At 51.0% G+C, this 17980-nt stretch overlaps 2 protein-coding genes across 2 annotated transcripts; both read left to right on the top strand.

Annotated features, from left to right (window-relative positions):
* Window positions 1-8: 8 nt before the first annotated feature.
* On the top strand, window positions 9-3455 carry PV06_11714 (uncharacterized protein; the record flags this gene model as incomplete). The annotated part of the gene is made up of 3 exons (XM_016413426.1): window positions 9-375; window positions 429-1044; window positions 1102-3455. 3 exons carry the CDS (start codon window positions 9-11, stop codon window positions 3203-3205), a joined length of 3087 nt encoding a protein of 1028 aa, XP_016256194.1. The 3' UTR covers window positions 3206-3455.
* Window positions 3456-15810: 12355 nt separating this feature from the next.
* On the top strand, window positions 15811-17972 carry PV06_11713 (uncharacterized protein). The gene has a single exon (XM_016413425.1). The coding sequence runs from the start codon at window positions 15833-15835 to the stop codon at window positions 16913-16915; it is 1083 nt and encodes a 360-aa protein (XP_016256193.1). The 5' UTR covers window positions 15811-15832; the 3' UTR covers window positions 16916-17972.
* The last annotated feature ends 8 nt before the right edge of the window (window positions 17973-17980 follow it).

The raw sequence follows: 17980 nt of genomic DNA, 5'->3' as shown, positions 1-17980 counted from the left end.
TTTTCAGAATGCTGACTGAGTCCATACCGGAACATATACCCTACGAATTGGTCGGTCAACCATTCTACTACAACGTTGTCCTGTTTGTGATGGCGCGGGTTCTCTCAGCGGGAGCATTGCGACATTACAAGACATGGGCCGACATTTGCTCTATCAGGAAACCCCGTGGGCGGGCCCATCTTCCTCTGGACTATGAGGATCACTGTCTGAATATGCCTATCTTCCCACGGTGTTACGCGGACGGTTCAGTCGACGAATGTTTGACTTCCACATCTCTGGCCGATCACGCGCTCTCGGACGCGGGTTACCGAACAGGCTTTCGCGAAAGCCTCACGTTTCACGCATCTCGTCGAGAGGCTCTGTTTAAAGTGGACAGTAAGTGCGGGCATTGCAGGCGTTTGGCCGAATCATGGGCGCTGACCGACCAGATTATGGATATTCCATCAATGAACGTATGCGATTCGGCGCCCACCGCAATCAAGGTACCTACGCGGCAGCGTACCAATCCACGATCAGCACGGTGGACGGCCAGGCCACCTTTTTCGAACTTGACCGTCAAAACCAACGGCTCCACGAGCTCTTTCGCGGATATTCGTTGCGTCGAAACTACAACCATTGGCCGACTTTGCCTGAATATCGAAGGCAGCAACTTGAAGAGTTTGGGCCGGCTGCGACCGACCAGAAGGCAGTTCCGGCCGTGGATGAACGCGGATGTGACATGAAAATGCGACAGAGCCTCTACGATCAGAAACGCCAGACACGCGACCGGGCACTGAGGATTCACCAGACCTGTCCACCTGCAGAGTTCATGATATCTGATGATTTTCCGTACGAGTCGGACTTTGTCTACACGAGGAAGTTGATGCCTGAGCGGGATCGGCTGGCCGAGAATTTGTTCAAGGAAGGGAGTCTCCGTGACCGGGTCGGCAGGACGATCATGGACGATCTGGTCCGACTTCTCCAGACCAAGAAGTCGCAAACGTACTGCCGCGGGCTGAATAGTTCTCTCGACGTATGCGATATTTGCCATCAACAACGCATTGGGTACGTGGTCGGGTTGCCATTGTCAGCGACTAGTGAATGCCACTAACTTTTGTACAGCAGGTTTAACCCATCTACGTGGTGGTCACACGTGTATCGATGCCGAAAGGCAGCGGCCAAGAAAATCGGGCAATTTCAAGAATTCTGTTTCCCATGCTCCAGGTGGTTCTGCAGTCTAGCTTCTTGGAAGCATCACGCGGCTGAACATCTCCAGCCCAGTGAGGAACTGGGTCCTCTGCCGCTGAAATGTAACATTGCGCAATTTCGCCATACCCTCCTGCGGCCGGGGTTCTGCCCAGAATGCCTCGGTGACAAGGATGCCGCCCCCGACGCCCGGTTCCGGCAGTACACGAACGCGAGCGAGTGGAAAATGCATGTTCGTCATCACATGAGCCTCCGCGAGCGTGGGCGATGGGCTTGTTCCCATCCACGCTGCACGGATCTTGCGGCAAAGGCGACTTGGGAGGAGCTCTTTGAACACCTCGCAGACATCCACCAGATTCCTTTCACTGTCGCAGAAAGAGAGCAGGTGAAACGAGACGAATCGACTCACGAAGAAGGACAGAAGAAGCAAATATATCGGTATGTTTCCAAAAGAAAAAGTACAACCCGCCCGAAGGGAGATGATGGTTTTATACATCGAAGCTCAGCCTCTATGAAGCAACAGCTCAAGGGCCAGCCCACTCGAGAATCGACCCACGAGTTGAAAACTCCGCGCAACGGAGGTCCACCCTTAGAGGCGACAGAGGTGAGGCGACTTGAAGTACACGACTCCCACGAGGAAGATCCGTTGGGAGCATCTGTAGCAGACCATGACGATAATAGTCCTCCTCCACAGACGACGCGACATTCCGAGATCGTGCCTGAAGACACACATGCACTCCACGATTGTTCAAAAGCGGGATTGAATTGCCGAGACGATGTTTCCTCTCGCGGCTCGTGCCACAAAATGCCACCTCGAGCAGAAGGTGATGACACGAAGCTGCAAACACTTGACGCTGTCGTAGTCCCCCTCCAATCTGCTCAAGCAGAAGGAAAGAAAAGACAGATCTCGGACTCCTCTTCAGCTTTTGCCAGTAAGAAGGCGAAGTCTCTTAAGCTCTCGGAGACAGCAGGCAGCCAGCGGCAGGTCAACATTACCGTCGAGATTCCGCCCCTTCCAGCCGATTGGTGGACCAAGGAAGAACAGGAACATCGTTCTCCCTCGATCGCCAAAGAACATATCTCAACCCGGCGTACCCAGAAAAAGGCAGTGATGCCGTTGCCGGAGAAGCCTCCGTCCAAGAAGCGAGGGAAAGTACAGTCTAGCGGGAAACCGAGAAGGAGACCGAGAGGAAGACCCCGTCGCATTCGAGACCCTCCCCAGCCTCGCCAGCAATCTCCTGTCGACGACCATTGTCTGAGCCAAATACGATCCCGACAAAAAGCCCGTAAAGCTGCCAGCGTGAGTCTGAGCGATCAGCCTGACCAGGATGAATCTGTTAGTTCCAAAGACCAGGTGACCCGCAAGTGGGATGCTTCCGACGAACATGATCCTTCAGGATTTGCTCTGGGGTGTGTCTCATCATCGGTGCAACCGAGAAGCTCGTCATCTACCTATGTCGGTTTACGAAGGAAGGTTTCCGCCACGGGTCCAACAGTTTCCCCTCGAGTGCTGTCAATTCTCGACTCACCCGACCCTCTGGTCGAACACTGTTGGGAACGCTCTATTCCCCTGCTGGCAGAGTGTTCGGCCACATCTCCTCTCAATGAAGCGGAGTTTCAGCACAACTCGAGAAGGATTCCCCGTGAGCAGCTTTGGCGGATGAACGCTCGTGATGATTGCTTGTTTTCTCAAATCTCTCCCGGGTTTTCTTCAGCCGTCTCTTTCACCAATTTTCCCATCCCTAGCACTGGTGCTGGTGAGACGGCAGGCGTTGAATCTTTCCCTGAATTTCCATTCCCATCAGTAGGAGACGCCAATGACTTCGGTCAGTATCTTTGCTCGCCTTCACCGCCATATGTATCATTCTCGAAAGCTGTGCACAATGCGCCTGACGGACGAACGTCAATTGATACCGAACAAGACCCATGCAGCAATATCGCAGAAATGTCATTGACAGAGGACGGCAAGGCTCGGCTCTGGGGCGTATGTGACGGAGAGGGAGAACTCCAGACTAAGTAGCGGATCCCTACTGTGTTTGGCAATGGTCTCGCGGGCGGTTGAGCTACGATCTCCAAGATTGGACTGGGGCTCTTCACGGAGATTTTCGTCCCGTGCGAGATGATCCATTACCAATTTGCTTCGGGCAGAGCAGACAGCGCATAACACATCCTAGTTGGAATGATGGTCTCGGTATGACTTCGTCGTCCGACTCAGAACTTTTCAAACATAGTCGAGAAGTCTTGGCACGACTTTGGCTTCGAGCCCGGAGCGATAAGGGGATAGATACAGTACGCACTAGGTCTACTAGTATTTCTCTTGTAGTAATACTGTATAAGCAGAAGGCAGGTAGTAGCTATACAGTGCTTGCTAGACACTTCCGTAGTGCATTGCTTGTTGATGCGGCTACGGGCAGCCGCCTACGATTCGATTTCGCTCGCTTCGATCTGTTCCACCCTAATACTGTCTCGGTGCCAACAGAGAGCAAACAACCACCTGCCAACGCCAGCTTTAGTGTCCGTACATCCGAGACTATCGATCTAGCGACGGCCCACTCAGCGTCTTCAGCGCCTTCAGCCCATTCAGCGTACTTTGGCCAAATAAAAAAAGAGTATCGGATCGCCGGCTAGATTCGTTCTCTAACCCACTCTCTCTTATTCATTTTTTTCATTTTTTTGTTTTTTGCGAAAGAGTGATCATCGCAGGAAACGCTCGAGTTACACTTGTTCGTTTGTCGAAATTATGGGGGTCTTTCTCGTAAAATGGCTCACCAAGACGATCTCCGCCAAACTCATGGCGACTCACTGTCCAAGGAAAACATAAGTGTTCTGAATTGGTTCCGACCACCACTAGTGTGTCTGCTCTAGTGCTTGGCGTCGGTACTATGGCTCATTGGAGAGCTATGAAGTGTCCTGGTGCTAGGTGATATCAGCGACCATACCAGCCGTGTGAGAAGTCTCCGATTGCGGAAACAGCCCCATTTTGAGGTGGTGAGCCTTCTGACACTATGGGAAAACAAAATGTCATTGGGACAAAGTTGTCGATGCCTGTATGATATTGGTCAGGTATTGGGATTTGCGGGTTTCCTTGCTCATTTGAGATGAAAGGCGATTCTCCTGGCATGAGCGCATTCTGCGGCTGCCACAGCTCTGTCCACCCTAGTCCTTCAATCCACACTGGTGGGCGTGCAAACGGATAGGGGTTCAGGGGTTGCGCGGAGTCGATTTGGACGGCACGCGTACAAATCATTGGTGCATAGTTCATCTGACCCCCTGGGTGGAACGAGGTAACGGCGCTGTTTGGGTATGAGAGCTGAGCCGCGTTGTTCTGCATCGATAGTTCATAATTCGATATCGCTGCCGTCAGTTTGCCATCCGTAGTCTTTGGTAGAGTCAATTGAGGCTTGGTAACATCCTGCAAGCTCAATACAGCAGCTGTCATGGGTTCTTGTACTGTCGGAATCCGGTTTTTATGTCGCCAATTCCTCTTGATTCTTCCTCCATGCTCATCATTGTGGTGAACTGATGTCGTTTCATGTTTGAGGCTGAATTGTTCTCTCCACTTCGCATCCGCATGTGTCGCTGCCCTTCCATCTTGTGACTCCCACAGGACCGGAGGTGAATCATCTCTCGGCATCGACGATGTGGTTCCTTCGTCACGAGGCATCGTCCAAATACTTTCATCCCGCGCTGACACTAGCAATCTGACATGCCGCAGCAGTTCACTTAAGGTTGCAATCGCCGAGGGCGCCATGTTAGATTGCGAAGGACTCGCAGAACAACATTGAAAGACAACAAGAGCTCGTTCCACGCGAAACACGTCTTCGTCCAACACAGTCTCCCGTCGCAACAGAGACACGGCCAGCATGACCGCTGCGCAGTACATCCCGAAGCATCGTGGCCAGGACGAGACAGCAATGCTTGAGTCAATATCATGTATGTAAGCAAAGGTGTCGGAAACTATTCGCGCTGACTGGAGTAGATTGTTGACCATGTTCTTCGTTTTATTGTCGTGAAAAGAACGAAACTTTCTTTCTTTGGCGGCTTTTTCATCTCCGATGGTCGGGGCAACCGAGAAACATCGAATCAAAGCACAGCGAATGACAATCTCTAATAGTTGAACCTCGATCTGATGATCAGCAATAGCAATCCTGAAGAAATTCGTTATGTGAGGCTCCTGTTGCAGCAGAGGGAGTTGAGCTTGATGTTCATGAAGCCGCAATAAATACCCTTCCAGAGTCCGCGCATATGCGTCGTGGGCAGGTGTTTTCTTCGAGTTGACAAGTTCCATAGCCTCCAGCACCAACGACGAAAATTCCTGGATATTTCGGCGGAACGTCTTCTCCTCGTCTGGTAGACTCTCGAGTAACGGCCGCGGTATCTCTTTCTGGAGAGCTGTGCGTCGAAGTGACCGGCCCAGCATCAAGCTGACTCGAGAGTCGAAGTCTTTGAGAAGCCACCACATACGCCGTGGAAACTCAACTGATTCGTCAGCGGCATCGTATTGATTTACTGGGCATTGTTAGCAACAGATATTGTGAGGAGAATAACGACGGCCTGACAACCAATCAGTTCACCTATGCAAATCAAGCTGGGCAGTCCTGTCCATGCCTCTATAACTTTGCCCTCCTCGAAAAGCCGTATCATAGACATGAGCTTCATATATATGTGGCGAAGAGGTTTTGAAGGCTGATTTTCCAGGTCTGTAGAGATACGTAAGCGTGCTCCTACTACGTGGTTTGACTGTTCGGGACGGATCTGTTCTGGTATGAGAAGGTTATCACCGTATCCTCTGCACATATTGAAGCTTCCAATGACATCGATGGAGGCAATGACGTTGGCTACGTCCGATCTAGAGGATCTGAGGGTCTTAAACTACCATCCACCAGTAAGTTTTCATCGAAGTGTATATGAGAAGTCATACCACGTCAATAGCCCGTATCAGCGACAAATCCCCATAGAAAGAAAGTGGTGGCTCAAAAGACTAATGATTGTCGTCAACCTCATCATGTCGAGCCTGGTCAAACGTATCTTGTGGTACAGAACAATTAGAATCGTGCGGTTGGTCTGGTTCGAACGAGAGCGTCAAACCACTCTATCACGTCAACCATTCGGACCAGTCGCTGAGGGATATGGGAAACTCACTCCATTATTATCGCTGTTTCCAGACAATTCGGCGTCGTAAAGACAAATGGGTCGACTTCGCTTCCGCTAACATGTCGAACAGGGAATTCCACCAGAGCACTTACTATCTCGTCAGTTTCGTCACTAATTTGAGAGGCACAAGTTGGTAGATAACCTTTGACTTGCTCAGGCGACAGGGGATGCAGGAAGTTCTAACTCGCTGGTCAGCTTTTGGCATTTCTGGACCGAATTGACAAGATGATAATGTGTCAAATAAGATGTACCAGTTTCACGGATGAGGTTATCATGCCGTCTAGATGTGCGTAGATAACAGGACTTTATACATGGAGGCAGGCGAAGGTCATACTCATGTCTTTAGACTTTCCTGGGTAACGAAATGCTACAGTACAAGATACCGATCAACCAGAAGCTGTTGAAAGCCACCTGCAAGCAATGATCCTGGGTCGAGGAGCTAGGGAAGTCTTGAAGTGCAAGGGTTTTCCGCGCCAATGTTTGCTCGAGTCGAACTGCACAGGTCTTTTCTGCCTGGTGACATGGGTTCTCGACCTCGTTGTGAATGCCTTCTAATTCGTTCGATCTCGACAACTGTTCAGAACGCGAGGACTGTGACTAGTACGATCGGCGATGATCAAAGTGCTCAGGGGAACTGTATTGTGCTCGGGCATCCAATTAAGATATTTCCATTCCAACCAAGGACGAGGCCTGTTGGCCGGGAACTTGCACCCGGCACGTCCGGGCCGTGGAGATCAACCACGGGAAAGCCCTCCATCCACCGCAATTTTCGCTTGATCGGCGACCGTTAAGTGGACGTTCAAGTCCATAATCTTTCGTACCGCACCCTAGTCGAGTTGCAGCCGCTAGCGGATCGGTTCCGCACTCCCGGAAACCCCAACACCAATAAGGTGGGCCTCCACACCACCATACTCATCATTAGATTGGTCCGTTTAGTAAGGTCTATGAAAAGATCTTTTAAGGCGGTCCGAACCAAACAAATCATACCTGCCGCCCAGGTCAGGCCAGGCCTGTCATCGACGTCGTCAAATGTTGCTTATTGGATCTTTTTGTCTGTGTTTCCAAGCAATGCTTGCTCAGTGGAACAATTGTAGTATCCGTGGCCTCAAACAGTACGTCGAAAAGTATTATCGTGATTACTTCATCCCTGAATTCCCTGTTGCGGTCCAAAGGCGAAAGTAAGACATGTTCGTTAGCGTTGGATGTACGTAGTTACTGCAGGGGTACCCCGTAAGATTGCGTAAGATCTCCGTGATCAGCTCAACCACCAATTTGGCGAGAGGGCTAGGCGCCCGTTTACAGGAGGCTTACAAGGTAGTGCTACCGATAGTGCGGATGTGCCTAGAGTGGTTCGAGATCGCGTTATCGTAAGGCGATCTCCAGGAGCTGTAGTTACTGTACAATCACTTAGCCTGTCTCCTTCCCGTTTCCATTTGCCTGCTGCGCTAGAGGAGTGTCCGTTCTGAGTGAGTAAGCTGCTACTTTGCATTTGTTGATGGCGTTGTGGATAATGATCGACATCAAAAAGAGAGAAAAACAAATGCTGACAGATTCTTATGTCACACTGCTCCACGGTGCTCAGGGGGACGGGATGTTCCTCTACAAGCCTTCTTTCAATTGGTCAGAGATTTTCTGTACGTGATTCCTCTCAGAGCATTCTCGCATGGGTGCGGAACCTTTTCTATCGTTAGTGCATAACGGTGGGCGTCGGTAGCAACCCACTGGTCGGGGAAACGCTGCTTTGCGCTCAGCACCACATGCACAGAGATCTAATATGCGGGTGACCTATGCTTCGTAGGTTGCATCGCTTCCAAATTGTTGGGCTAATATCGCAAGCTTGTAGATCGACTCCAAGGTCTCGAGGTCGTCTTCTCCTAATACTCTCCTGCGTAGTCTCACGACCTTGTGCATGAGTAAAAACGCTTCCGTGTATCGTTTGCTCTCACTGTATTCGATTGCTAGCTCGTACATCGACTCCATCGTCTCCGGGTCATCGTCTCCAAGCGTTTGTCGTCGGATCCTCACCACCTCGTCCAGTAGCCGTAGTGCCATTCCGCGTCGCCCACTTCCACCGAAGAGCATCGCAAGTTCGTGCATGGACTCCAGTGTCTCGCGATGGTCGTCTCCAAGAATCCGCTTACGCTGTCTCACCACATGCTCCATGAAATACAGTGCCTCCTCATGTCGCCCGGCATCTTTGTAATCCACCGCCAGCTCGTGCATCGACATCAATGTAACAGGATGGTTGTATCCGAGTTTCATTTGGTGCGCTTTTACCAACCTCTCCATCAGTCCAACGGCTTCCGTATGCCGACCAATATCGTTGTACTCAATCGCCAATTCGTGCATCGACCTCAAGGCGTTAGGACAGCCAAGGGCGAGCTTCCTCTCATCCATCTTCCCGAGCCTTCCCGAGCCTTCCCGAGTGTAGGACTGAGCAAATGTCGAGCCTCGCGTCTAGGAAAGGTATCACTGCTGATGTTGTATATATTGTACGATCTTGCAGAGGAGTCACCCGCAATATGTGTCGGGCAGTGGCCGGCCAGGAATGGTTCTATGAAAGATCACAGACAGTCTGGGAGTGACTTTCTTTATACGAGTGGACATCTAGAAAGCGACAGAGAATATGACAGGGACATGGACAGAAAGTCACTCCGGCACATCAGAGAAACAGTCCCACTTATGTCAAATATGTAGCGTAGGTGACTCTGGCGTCACTTTGATGGCCTTGTGTTTGTCGTCGCGCTACCGGTAATAACTCTTAAACCTTTGCGACTTATCACCAGTCCTGTATCTTCAAAGCGGAGACCAAGAGAAGAGTCTTGTCTCTAGAGATCGTGCCTGGTTTCATTCCCCTAGCTAAGTTGAGATTATTCCGATGCCTGCGGCTTCAGGGTCGATTCTTTCATCCCGCTCGCCATTAAGCTTTAGTCCCAACACCATAGGCTTAAGATCAGGCAGTCTAGGATATCCACGACATTCTCAAAGCGTCAACAGGGATAAATATGACTCTTCCTGCCTTGATTCTCTATCTGCCTCCTCTTCATTTCGTCCTCATCTTCCCGCTGTCTCTTCCATGTGTGTTATCCCTGCTGGCCATGGCCGTCACTCGTCACGTTCAACACTTTCAGAAAATTCAAATATCGGCCAGGCCGCAATACTGTCGTACACACTGGCATCGCATAGCACGCACACCATGGTCGTAAATCACGTCCTCCGTTGTCGCCAATCTTGTTGCAAGCCGAAGACTGCAGGGATTGAATCTCTGCCTCCGGGCAATCGTACGTACCAGGAGAAGTCAAGCGCGAGTTCAACAGGTTTGTCGCTCACCTTTTGTAGTTGGCTAAAGAAAGAGCAAGAGTGGGCGCCGTGAAGAGTGTCCCTGTGACGAAGGACTGGAGAGGGACGCCCACCTCGGGGACGTCTGAGGGAGAGGTGGCCATAACTATAGCTCGCCGGGCGAGACGACAGGCCGATAAAGGGGGAGGGAGGGAGGGTAGTAGCGGCACCGGCCTCTCCTTAGGGTATGTGGCGAGGATACTGACGTTTTGGCCCCTAAGACCATATGCTCGGAGAGGCAATTTACATTGTGGTGAAAGACTCAAATGGGCTTGGCGAATGGCATGGATGCTGGGCCTGCAAAATCTCAGAGCGGCGAATTGGTGAGATTGGTGCCGAGTCTGACGGCAGGGACCAGGGTGCTATATATCTCGAAGTCGTTGTCGTTGATATTGGGACTCGGTCACTAACGGGCATTGGGCTCAATGGGAATCATTCTGAAATGACAAAGAGATGAAAACAGCGTTATAATGAAGTATAAGCAGTCCTCACCTCGCTACCATCGCCTGCAGCCAAGCCCGTGTCTTCTTCGATTAATGTCGGACTCTCAGGAGACGGACTCTGAGGAGACGGACTCTATACAGGCTTCCCACCATCTCTAGTCAACCGAGCCGCTATATATCTGATCGATAGGGTGAAGTATGTTCGGCATTTCGTATTGCAGAGAGGAACACTGGGGCAAAATCCTTTGCAAACGCTCGGGAGTCAATCTCGAGGCGGGCAATGTAGCCTGCTCCCACATGCATGAGAGCGACTTGACACATAGCCGAAGGAGAGGTCGGATCTGTGAAACGTAGTGATGGAAAAATTGGTCAGGGCATGCAAAATGGTAAGGTGAAGTTTGACCGGCTGGGGAGGAAGAGCTTGTACCAATCAAGGTATACACCGTACGCTTAGGAAGGTCGCACAGAATCAGCGTTCGTGACGGAGTGGCGTGCAGCAGTAGTCACCGGTATATTCGTCGACTTCTGAGCTGTGTAGTCCTCTGGGGGAGAATGAGCGCCAGTGGAGGAAATAATCTGTCGTTGAGTCAAGGCGCGAGTATATCTAACAATATTGTGAAACTTGCAAGTAGGACCTCGTCGACGCCAGAATGAGAGTCACCTAATTCTCTCATGGCAGCGAAAGCTTGTTTCAAGGGCAAGTCGGGTCCAAAGAAATGCACACATTTGCCGAGGATCAACTGTGCCGCAGGGGATGTCCATATATCGAAGGTAAGATTGATCTGGGACCTGTGTCACCGAAGGCTCCGCGGAAGGAGATTCCTTCTCCTCCTCCTCCTCCTCCTCGTCGTCGTCCTCTGCAATTGTCTCCCTGCGAAATATTTTGACAGTCTTATGATGACGTCCGGATAGATGCCTCGAAACATTGCAAGGGATTTGATCCGTGCGAAAGGAGATGCGACCATCACAATGATCACATATCCAGTGACCAGTATTGGGTTGATTGGCCTTGATATATTCAGAAAAACCATAATACCAAATCGCAGAGGTCTGAGATCGACGGCGTTGATTGGGCGGGCGCTCAACTACCTAGGTACCACTCCTGGCCGTCTGTTCGACGTCTAGGCGCGCGGCGAGGTATCGGTCTTGTTTGGAGGGTGAAAGGAGACAGAGAGAGAGGATTCGACTGAGGTGAAGAGGGTGACGTCTCATAGAACCCTATGAAGCGGAGGAGGAGGGAGGCGCGAGTAATCCGCCTGGGCTCATGAAGAGTCATCTCCTGGTGACATTGGTAGAAACCAGAATCATTGGGTGTTGTTGATGCGCTTGAGTACTGTAGGGGGAGAGGGAGGGAGAGAGGAGGGAGAGAGAGTGTGTGTATATAGTATGCGAGATTGGAGTGTGTATCAGTCAAGTGTATGTGTCTAGATCGAGAACGGCGAAGAGGCAGAGACCAGTCAACTCATGATTAGTATGGGGTAAGGAAACCACGACATCTAGACTAGACCAGGCAAGTAGTTATTGACTTGGAGAAGCGCATTTTGCACTCGATGAAACAGGGAATGCGAATGAATAGATCTTACTCTGTCCATGGGTTTGCAATGATACATACCATGAGCCAAGTATACAGTACATAGACTGCAACTGCAAAGCCTGGTCAATGGGTCCGGACATATATGGGGGAATCATTCCCAACTAGGCAGATAGGTCGAGTTGTTCGTGGTCACTTCTCGTCGGAGATGCGGACGAAGCCGGAGCCAAGAGATGCAGACGCCAATCAATGGCGGACCGGGGAAACTAAACTCCGACAGTACATATACTGTACATTTTCCCCGAGACAATCCGGGGAGACCGTCGATCTCCCGGGTCTGATTGATCTTGATTGGTCGAATTTTACTGTGATTGACTTGCTTTTGATACATGTACTGTAGGTGGCTTGAAGATTGGCCGCTCTCTTCTCCGTATTGGCATTGACATTAGCGAGGAACAGACCGAGGCGAGCGAGATCGAATCGTAGGCCGATGCCTGCCCAAAGTTCACATCAACAACAGCGCGCGCTACAAAGGGGTCCAGCTCACACCGGCCGAAGGGTGTGTCCATTTCCAAGAAAAGATCGCCCGCAAAAAATTATAGACTTGACGATCTTATGGCTAGGGGAGCCAATAATAACCATCACCCTGGTCCCTGGCTTGTGAGGTCCCACTGACCAACATACTAACCACCCTATAGTGCCTTGTCAATTTACGTACAATCTGATTGGGTCGGGTTGCCAAAGAGCTCAATGACTTGTGCCAAAGGGATAGGTTAGGGGGTCATAAACCGGTACTGCGTACTATTAAGAAACAGAACCATCCGGGCAGAACTTTCCTCCTTTTCCAAAAGCCCTGCCGTTGGCGATTCAAAAACACTTGAACCTGGAGGCTAGCGCCTAACGGTCAAATTCTTGCATTTGAGCCATGACATCTGATGTCATGTGACAAAACTCACCATGGTCAGCGGAAACAACGAGTTCGGCATCTCCCATGAGACCAAACTGAAGGCTCGACTTGGCCCAGTAGGCTTTTGGTGGATTGGGTTCGTCATTGGGTGGACGCTTTTCCTCTTCTCGGGCATGGGCTTCTTGTTCTACAAACGACATGCTCCCTCGGCCAAGGTGCGAGGGATATGGGTGCCCTTTGCCGCAGTCATTGCGCTCCACTTGTACTGGTGCTCCGTCAACCTGGGATACATATATGGACCCATATTCCCCGGCGAAGCAGAGTTCTGGATCATGGGCATCTATCTTCCTCTTGGGTATGCTCTGTTCCATGCCTCGAACAGCAGGTTTCTGCAGGTGGCACAAGTTCAAGAGCAGTATGCCACGTCCTTTGGTCTGGCCGAGGCAATGGATCGCCAGCGCATGACGTCCGCACCAGTGAGAAGGCACAAGGGCCCAAGGTGGCTGGCTTGTCGGCTTCGAAGCGCGGATCCAGCTCGAAAGTTAGCGTTTTGGATTACGTGCGGCATGGTTGTACAATTGACTCTCACAGTTACCATGTTCCTCATCTCCAGAAAGTACCACCCCAGCTTCGGTATCCCCGGGACTGAGACCCACGGAACAGAAAAAGAACAACTGATGCAGAAAGGGAGAGGTTGGGAATGGTCAGTGGCCTGCATTGTTGTCATTTTATGCTTTCTCCTTCGTTGTACCATACTGAGATTCTCATAGGTGGCCATCCATTGCCTGGCAAATTGTCTGGAGTTGGGGTTACTCGCTCTACAACCTATGGAGATCCCGCCACATCAAAGACACTCACGGTTGGCGGCTGCAAACGATCGGTTGCTGTCTCGCTGGGTAAGTCATTCCGGGAAGATAGGTTTTGCCGCGGTCTTCTGTTGTTGACAAGTTTCGTAGTCTGCCGGCTTCACCAATGTGGTTGATTGCACTCTACGTCCCTGCCATGGCGCCGATCAATAGCCACTGGATCCCACCACAATGGTACGCTCGCTCGGCCGTTGGGCAGTCTTCGTCGCTCGATCTGAAATACTGACACCAGACAGGATCGCTGTTTGCATCATCATGATCGAAATTTTCACCATCTTTGTCCCATGTTCGCAGGTCATCAGGCAGCCGACCATTGACGATGAGCTTCTCAAATCCATCGAGCATTGGGACCTGATGCGGAAATTCAGCAATGCAAGTGTTACTAATTCCAGATCTGCGGCATTTACCGAATCTTCCGATTCTGCATTCGAGAAGGCTTCGGGGAAGCAGGCTTCATCATCCACCTCGTGCGCTGTAAAGAATCCAAAGACTTCAAAGACTTCAAACATGGCCGCTTTGGAGGAGACTTTAAAATCCAATCCTGGCTCTTTACAGGCCTTTGCCGCGTTGCGCGACTTCTCTGGAGAGAACGTCGCGTTTCTTGTCAGTGTCATGGAGTGGAAGTCAGCGTGGACCTTGGCGGCGCCGCAGAAGGCACCGCAATCGCCCGTGCGAGGGTCAGAAGCTGAGAGACGTCTGGTCCGTCAGCAATTCAACCACGCACTCTCAATATACGTGCTTTTCATCAGCTGGGAGCACGCACCTACTCCCCTAAACCTAGCGAGCAAAGAGTATCACAACCTAAAGCAGATCTTTCAACATGCGGTGCAGCTTCTCTACGCAGACGTAGAGACGAGCGAATCTCAGTTTGCACCGTCCGGACACTCAGTTCTTCCTTTTGCGTCTGATGTGTCAGGGACCTCCTTTTGCGGTGAAGGCGACACCACAAACATCTCTAGCCGAGTGTGGTACTGGGGCCCAATCCCCGAGGCCTTCCAGCATGATATCTTCGACGCTGTGGAACGCAGCACTAAGTATTTGGTTTACACCAACACCTGGTCTCGATACAATGGCTCGATTCGCTCCAATGATCAGTCTGCCGATGACGGAAATCAGATCCAGAGCTTCTGGCGTCTTCAACGGGCATTTCTGAACAAGATCAGGTTCAAGATAGGACGACTCTGAGATATGAAATGTGTCGTATGAACAAAATGACAAGCTGATAGCGCGTAACCATAGCGTTGTAATATGCCCATAAACGCCGCGTCTAACCTCGGGGTAACAGGTATCTGCAAAAGGGTGTCAGGAGGATGGACAAGGAAGCAACATTGCGAATGTTTGGGAGTCGACCATATTCTACCCTGTATGTCAAGGAGAACGGTAGTTTCTGCCATAAACATATCCGGCGGCGACCTCTTCATTCGTGAATGCATCCATAATGACGTCTCAGTCTTCGCGACCATTTCACATGAACCATTAGCCAACAACGGAAAATGTTTTCGAACTGTGTCCTCCGCGATACTCGTCATGTTTTATGTCGCCGAAGGACCAACAGCTGGAAGGACATTCGCGTTGCAGGCTGTGTAGAATTGGCTAGTCTAGACTGGGCTTAGCCCACCCGTGAGTAATCAATCAATCATTCAACCTCAGCAACTACATTTGACTCTTTTATCGCAGCTAAAAACACCCGATCAGGTTCCAGTCGTCCACGACGGGACGAAATGAATCCTGCACTGGCCGGCGCTTCAAGTGAACTCACTCGGAAATGGTGGGTCGTGAGCGCCTCTGTGGACTCGTGCAGCTCTTCATCAGCGGCCAGACTGCTATCCTCGGGATCTGCAGCCTACCATTTTGGCAGACGGTCGGTTCCTTCGATCCTTTTTACCTTTGCCTGATCACCTCTCCGGTATTCGACTTCATCATAGTATGCAAAGGCTGTCGCAACACAGCTCATATGGCCTTCAGAAAGAAAATAGACTAAAAAAGCATCTGAACAAGAGCTAGTATACCTGTTGAGTAGCCATCGCACGCAACGTGGCGAACTCAGTGTCTCGTACGCTGAACCACGTAAGACTGCACAAGGACTACGGAGGATTGGAAGTCGGTGTTGCGGAAGAGATTTGGACAAGAGAAGCACGCCAGTCACAGAGAAGCTATCCAGCTGGAGACCGAGTCTCCATGTCGCACAGTCGACCCATCGGCCACAGTGCACAACAACTGTCCGTCCTAGGGTAGGTTTTAGTTCTGGAACTCCCTCGCCGGGTCCAAGGCCAGGAAGAATGTCAGCTCCTACGAATGTAAAGCAGGAACCACTCAGTCCATACGCACCACCACCACCACCACCACCACCACCAGAGCTGCCACCACAGCATCCACCATACCCCATCCACCATACCCCATCCACCATATGCCACCAGCCGAGAACCTCACCTTACACAACCATTATCAACAAACAGCCGCAGCTTTGCTACCACCAGTCCCGACCTGGAATTCGCCACAGTCACCGTACAGCGGTCGCTCTGAATATCGACAGCGGCCACTAGATCTTACACGTCAGCATCCATACCTACCTCCAGGTCAATTATATCCTCCACCGCCAGCGGCGGTAGGAAGAGAGGCTCCAGGTTATCCCGCTGATCCAGGATACAGGTGGCCAGGATCCAGGTGGCCAGGATCCAGGTGGCCAGGGAGTGTGGCGGGTCGTCCAAGATCTCCCGCTGAGCTCCGACGTCCTCCCCATCATCTCGTGAGTATCCACGATGCTCCAGACTATGGTTCGCATCCTTGCCACACTAGTCCCGACAGCCAGCCAAACGGAATCCATCACCCATTTCATGTGGTGACAAGCCACGACAGAATGGCCGGGCAACATCCTGGACCTCCTAGACCTTATGGGCCACACCTCGCAGAAACATCACCACCCGCGGGGTATCATGTACAGACTTCATATCACAATCCCGATCTTCAGCGAAGACGGAAGGCTGTGCGAGCGGCAGAAGCATGCGATTCCTGTCGACAACGAAAAACAAAATGCGACGAGAGCAGACCGCAATGTCATCATTGCAAGGTCAACGGCTTGACATGTACATATAGAGAGTTACCGTTGAAGAAGTCGGAGAAGCAAATAATTGACATCACTGGTAGATTGGAGACGATAAACAGGAGTATTGAAATGCTTATTCAAAAGTCGAAGACGCAGGACGAGAAGATTGATGCGTTATCGAAAGCGTTGCAGCAGAGGCAGCAATATGACATCGACACGGCGCCAACAATAGATGGACACCAGGAAATTGCCTCACAACAGAATGATGGGTCAACCTTTGTCGCCAATTTTCAAGATGATACATTATGGGCCCATCGCAGAGAAGAGAACTCTGATGTGCAGTCCACAACACGACCACAAGCGCTGCCGACAAGTCCTGCTGGCCAAGCAGAGAACCAGAGAGGGAAAATTTCGAACAAGCCTTGCCTGGAGTCCATACTACTGTGACCTTCTGACGAGACGTTCTCAATTGACCCTTCATCAAAGGCTGATCCCTTCCCGGGCCACGGCATCGTGTGTGATTGACGAAGAATTTGGGCGAGCAAGCGTTACGTCACTACGACCTGGGTGAAGGCGAATAAAAGACAAGACAAGATTGGCGGACATGAGGCTGCTCCAAGCCGCCCAGCTGCTAATTCCGGCCGGCACCTGGATGACGAAACATCATCTTCACCACGCAGCGTCTAGCGCATCGGACAGCTTCAGTCATCAACACTGTCGAGTTCAACAATGCTCATGCTGCGCGAGACCATCCAGGTGGTGTGATCCCCCATGGTAGACCCATGCTGGACTTTGAAGCAATTGACCGGTATTTCCTAACCTACATGGATCATGTGTACATCGCGCATTCCCTCGACAGGAGCAAAAAGCGATCACGACACGAACCCACTCCAAGGCTTCTGACTTTGTGGCTACACGCTCTCGAGAGGCAAGGAGATATTTTCTCCGGAAGTATGATATCCGAGGTAGGAAAGGGCTATGCAACCCTGAGGTGCGAAAGGAGTCTGCTCTAGGCTGAGTTTCGCACAGATCAATTGTCTGAGTTCCTCGTCCATCGAAAGAGTAAGCCGCTTCTGGATTTGTCGTTTGGCTCATCCTTTTTACTTTAACGAGGCCTGTCGAGTGCGCACGGCGCAGCTTAAACCTTCTCCTTCAAAGCTGAGATCCATGAGACAAAAGAATAAGGGGTCTGAAGGCCCACGAAGCTTTTCTCATCCGTGTTCCTGAGTGTTCCTGAGCTGCACCTTGCATTCAATCCCTCATTATTTGCAGGGGCAGCTGGTTTGGAACTGTAATAAGAGAGACATAATGTGCGAAGAGTATGATTGTCTCCAAGAAAGAGCCTTTCATGCCAGAGAATGCTTGACTCATCCTTTACTAAGATCCTGTGCACGTTGATGACTAGGCCTGAATGGAGGAAATCTCATAACCGTGACGCTGATGTGGTTGGAGGGAATAAAGAAAGCACTGCATTTGTACCTAAGATCGCCACTTATGTCATGCGTGAAGAGT

Source organism: Exophiala oligosperma (assembly GCF_000835515.1).
Source record: "Exophiala oligosperma strain CBS 72588 unplaced genomic scaffold supercont1.54, whole genome shotgun sequence".
Lineage (NCBI taxonomy): Eukaryota > Fungi > Ascomycota > Eurotiomycetes > Chaetothyriales > Herpotrichiellaceae > Exophiala > Exophiala oligosperma.
The sequence above is the reverse complement of the archived record's forward strand: the minus strand, read 5'-3'. Positions and strand labels throughout refer to the sequence as shown.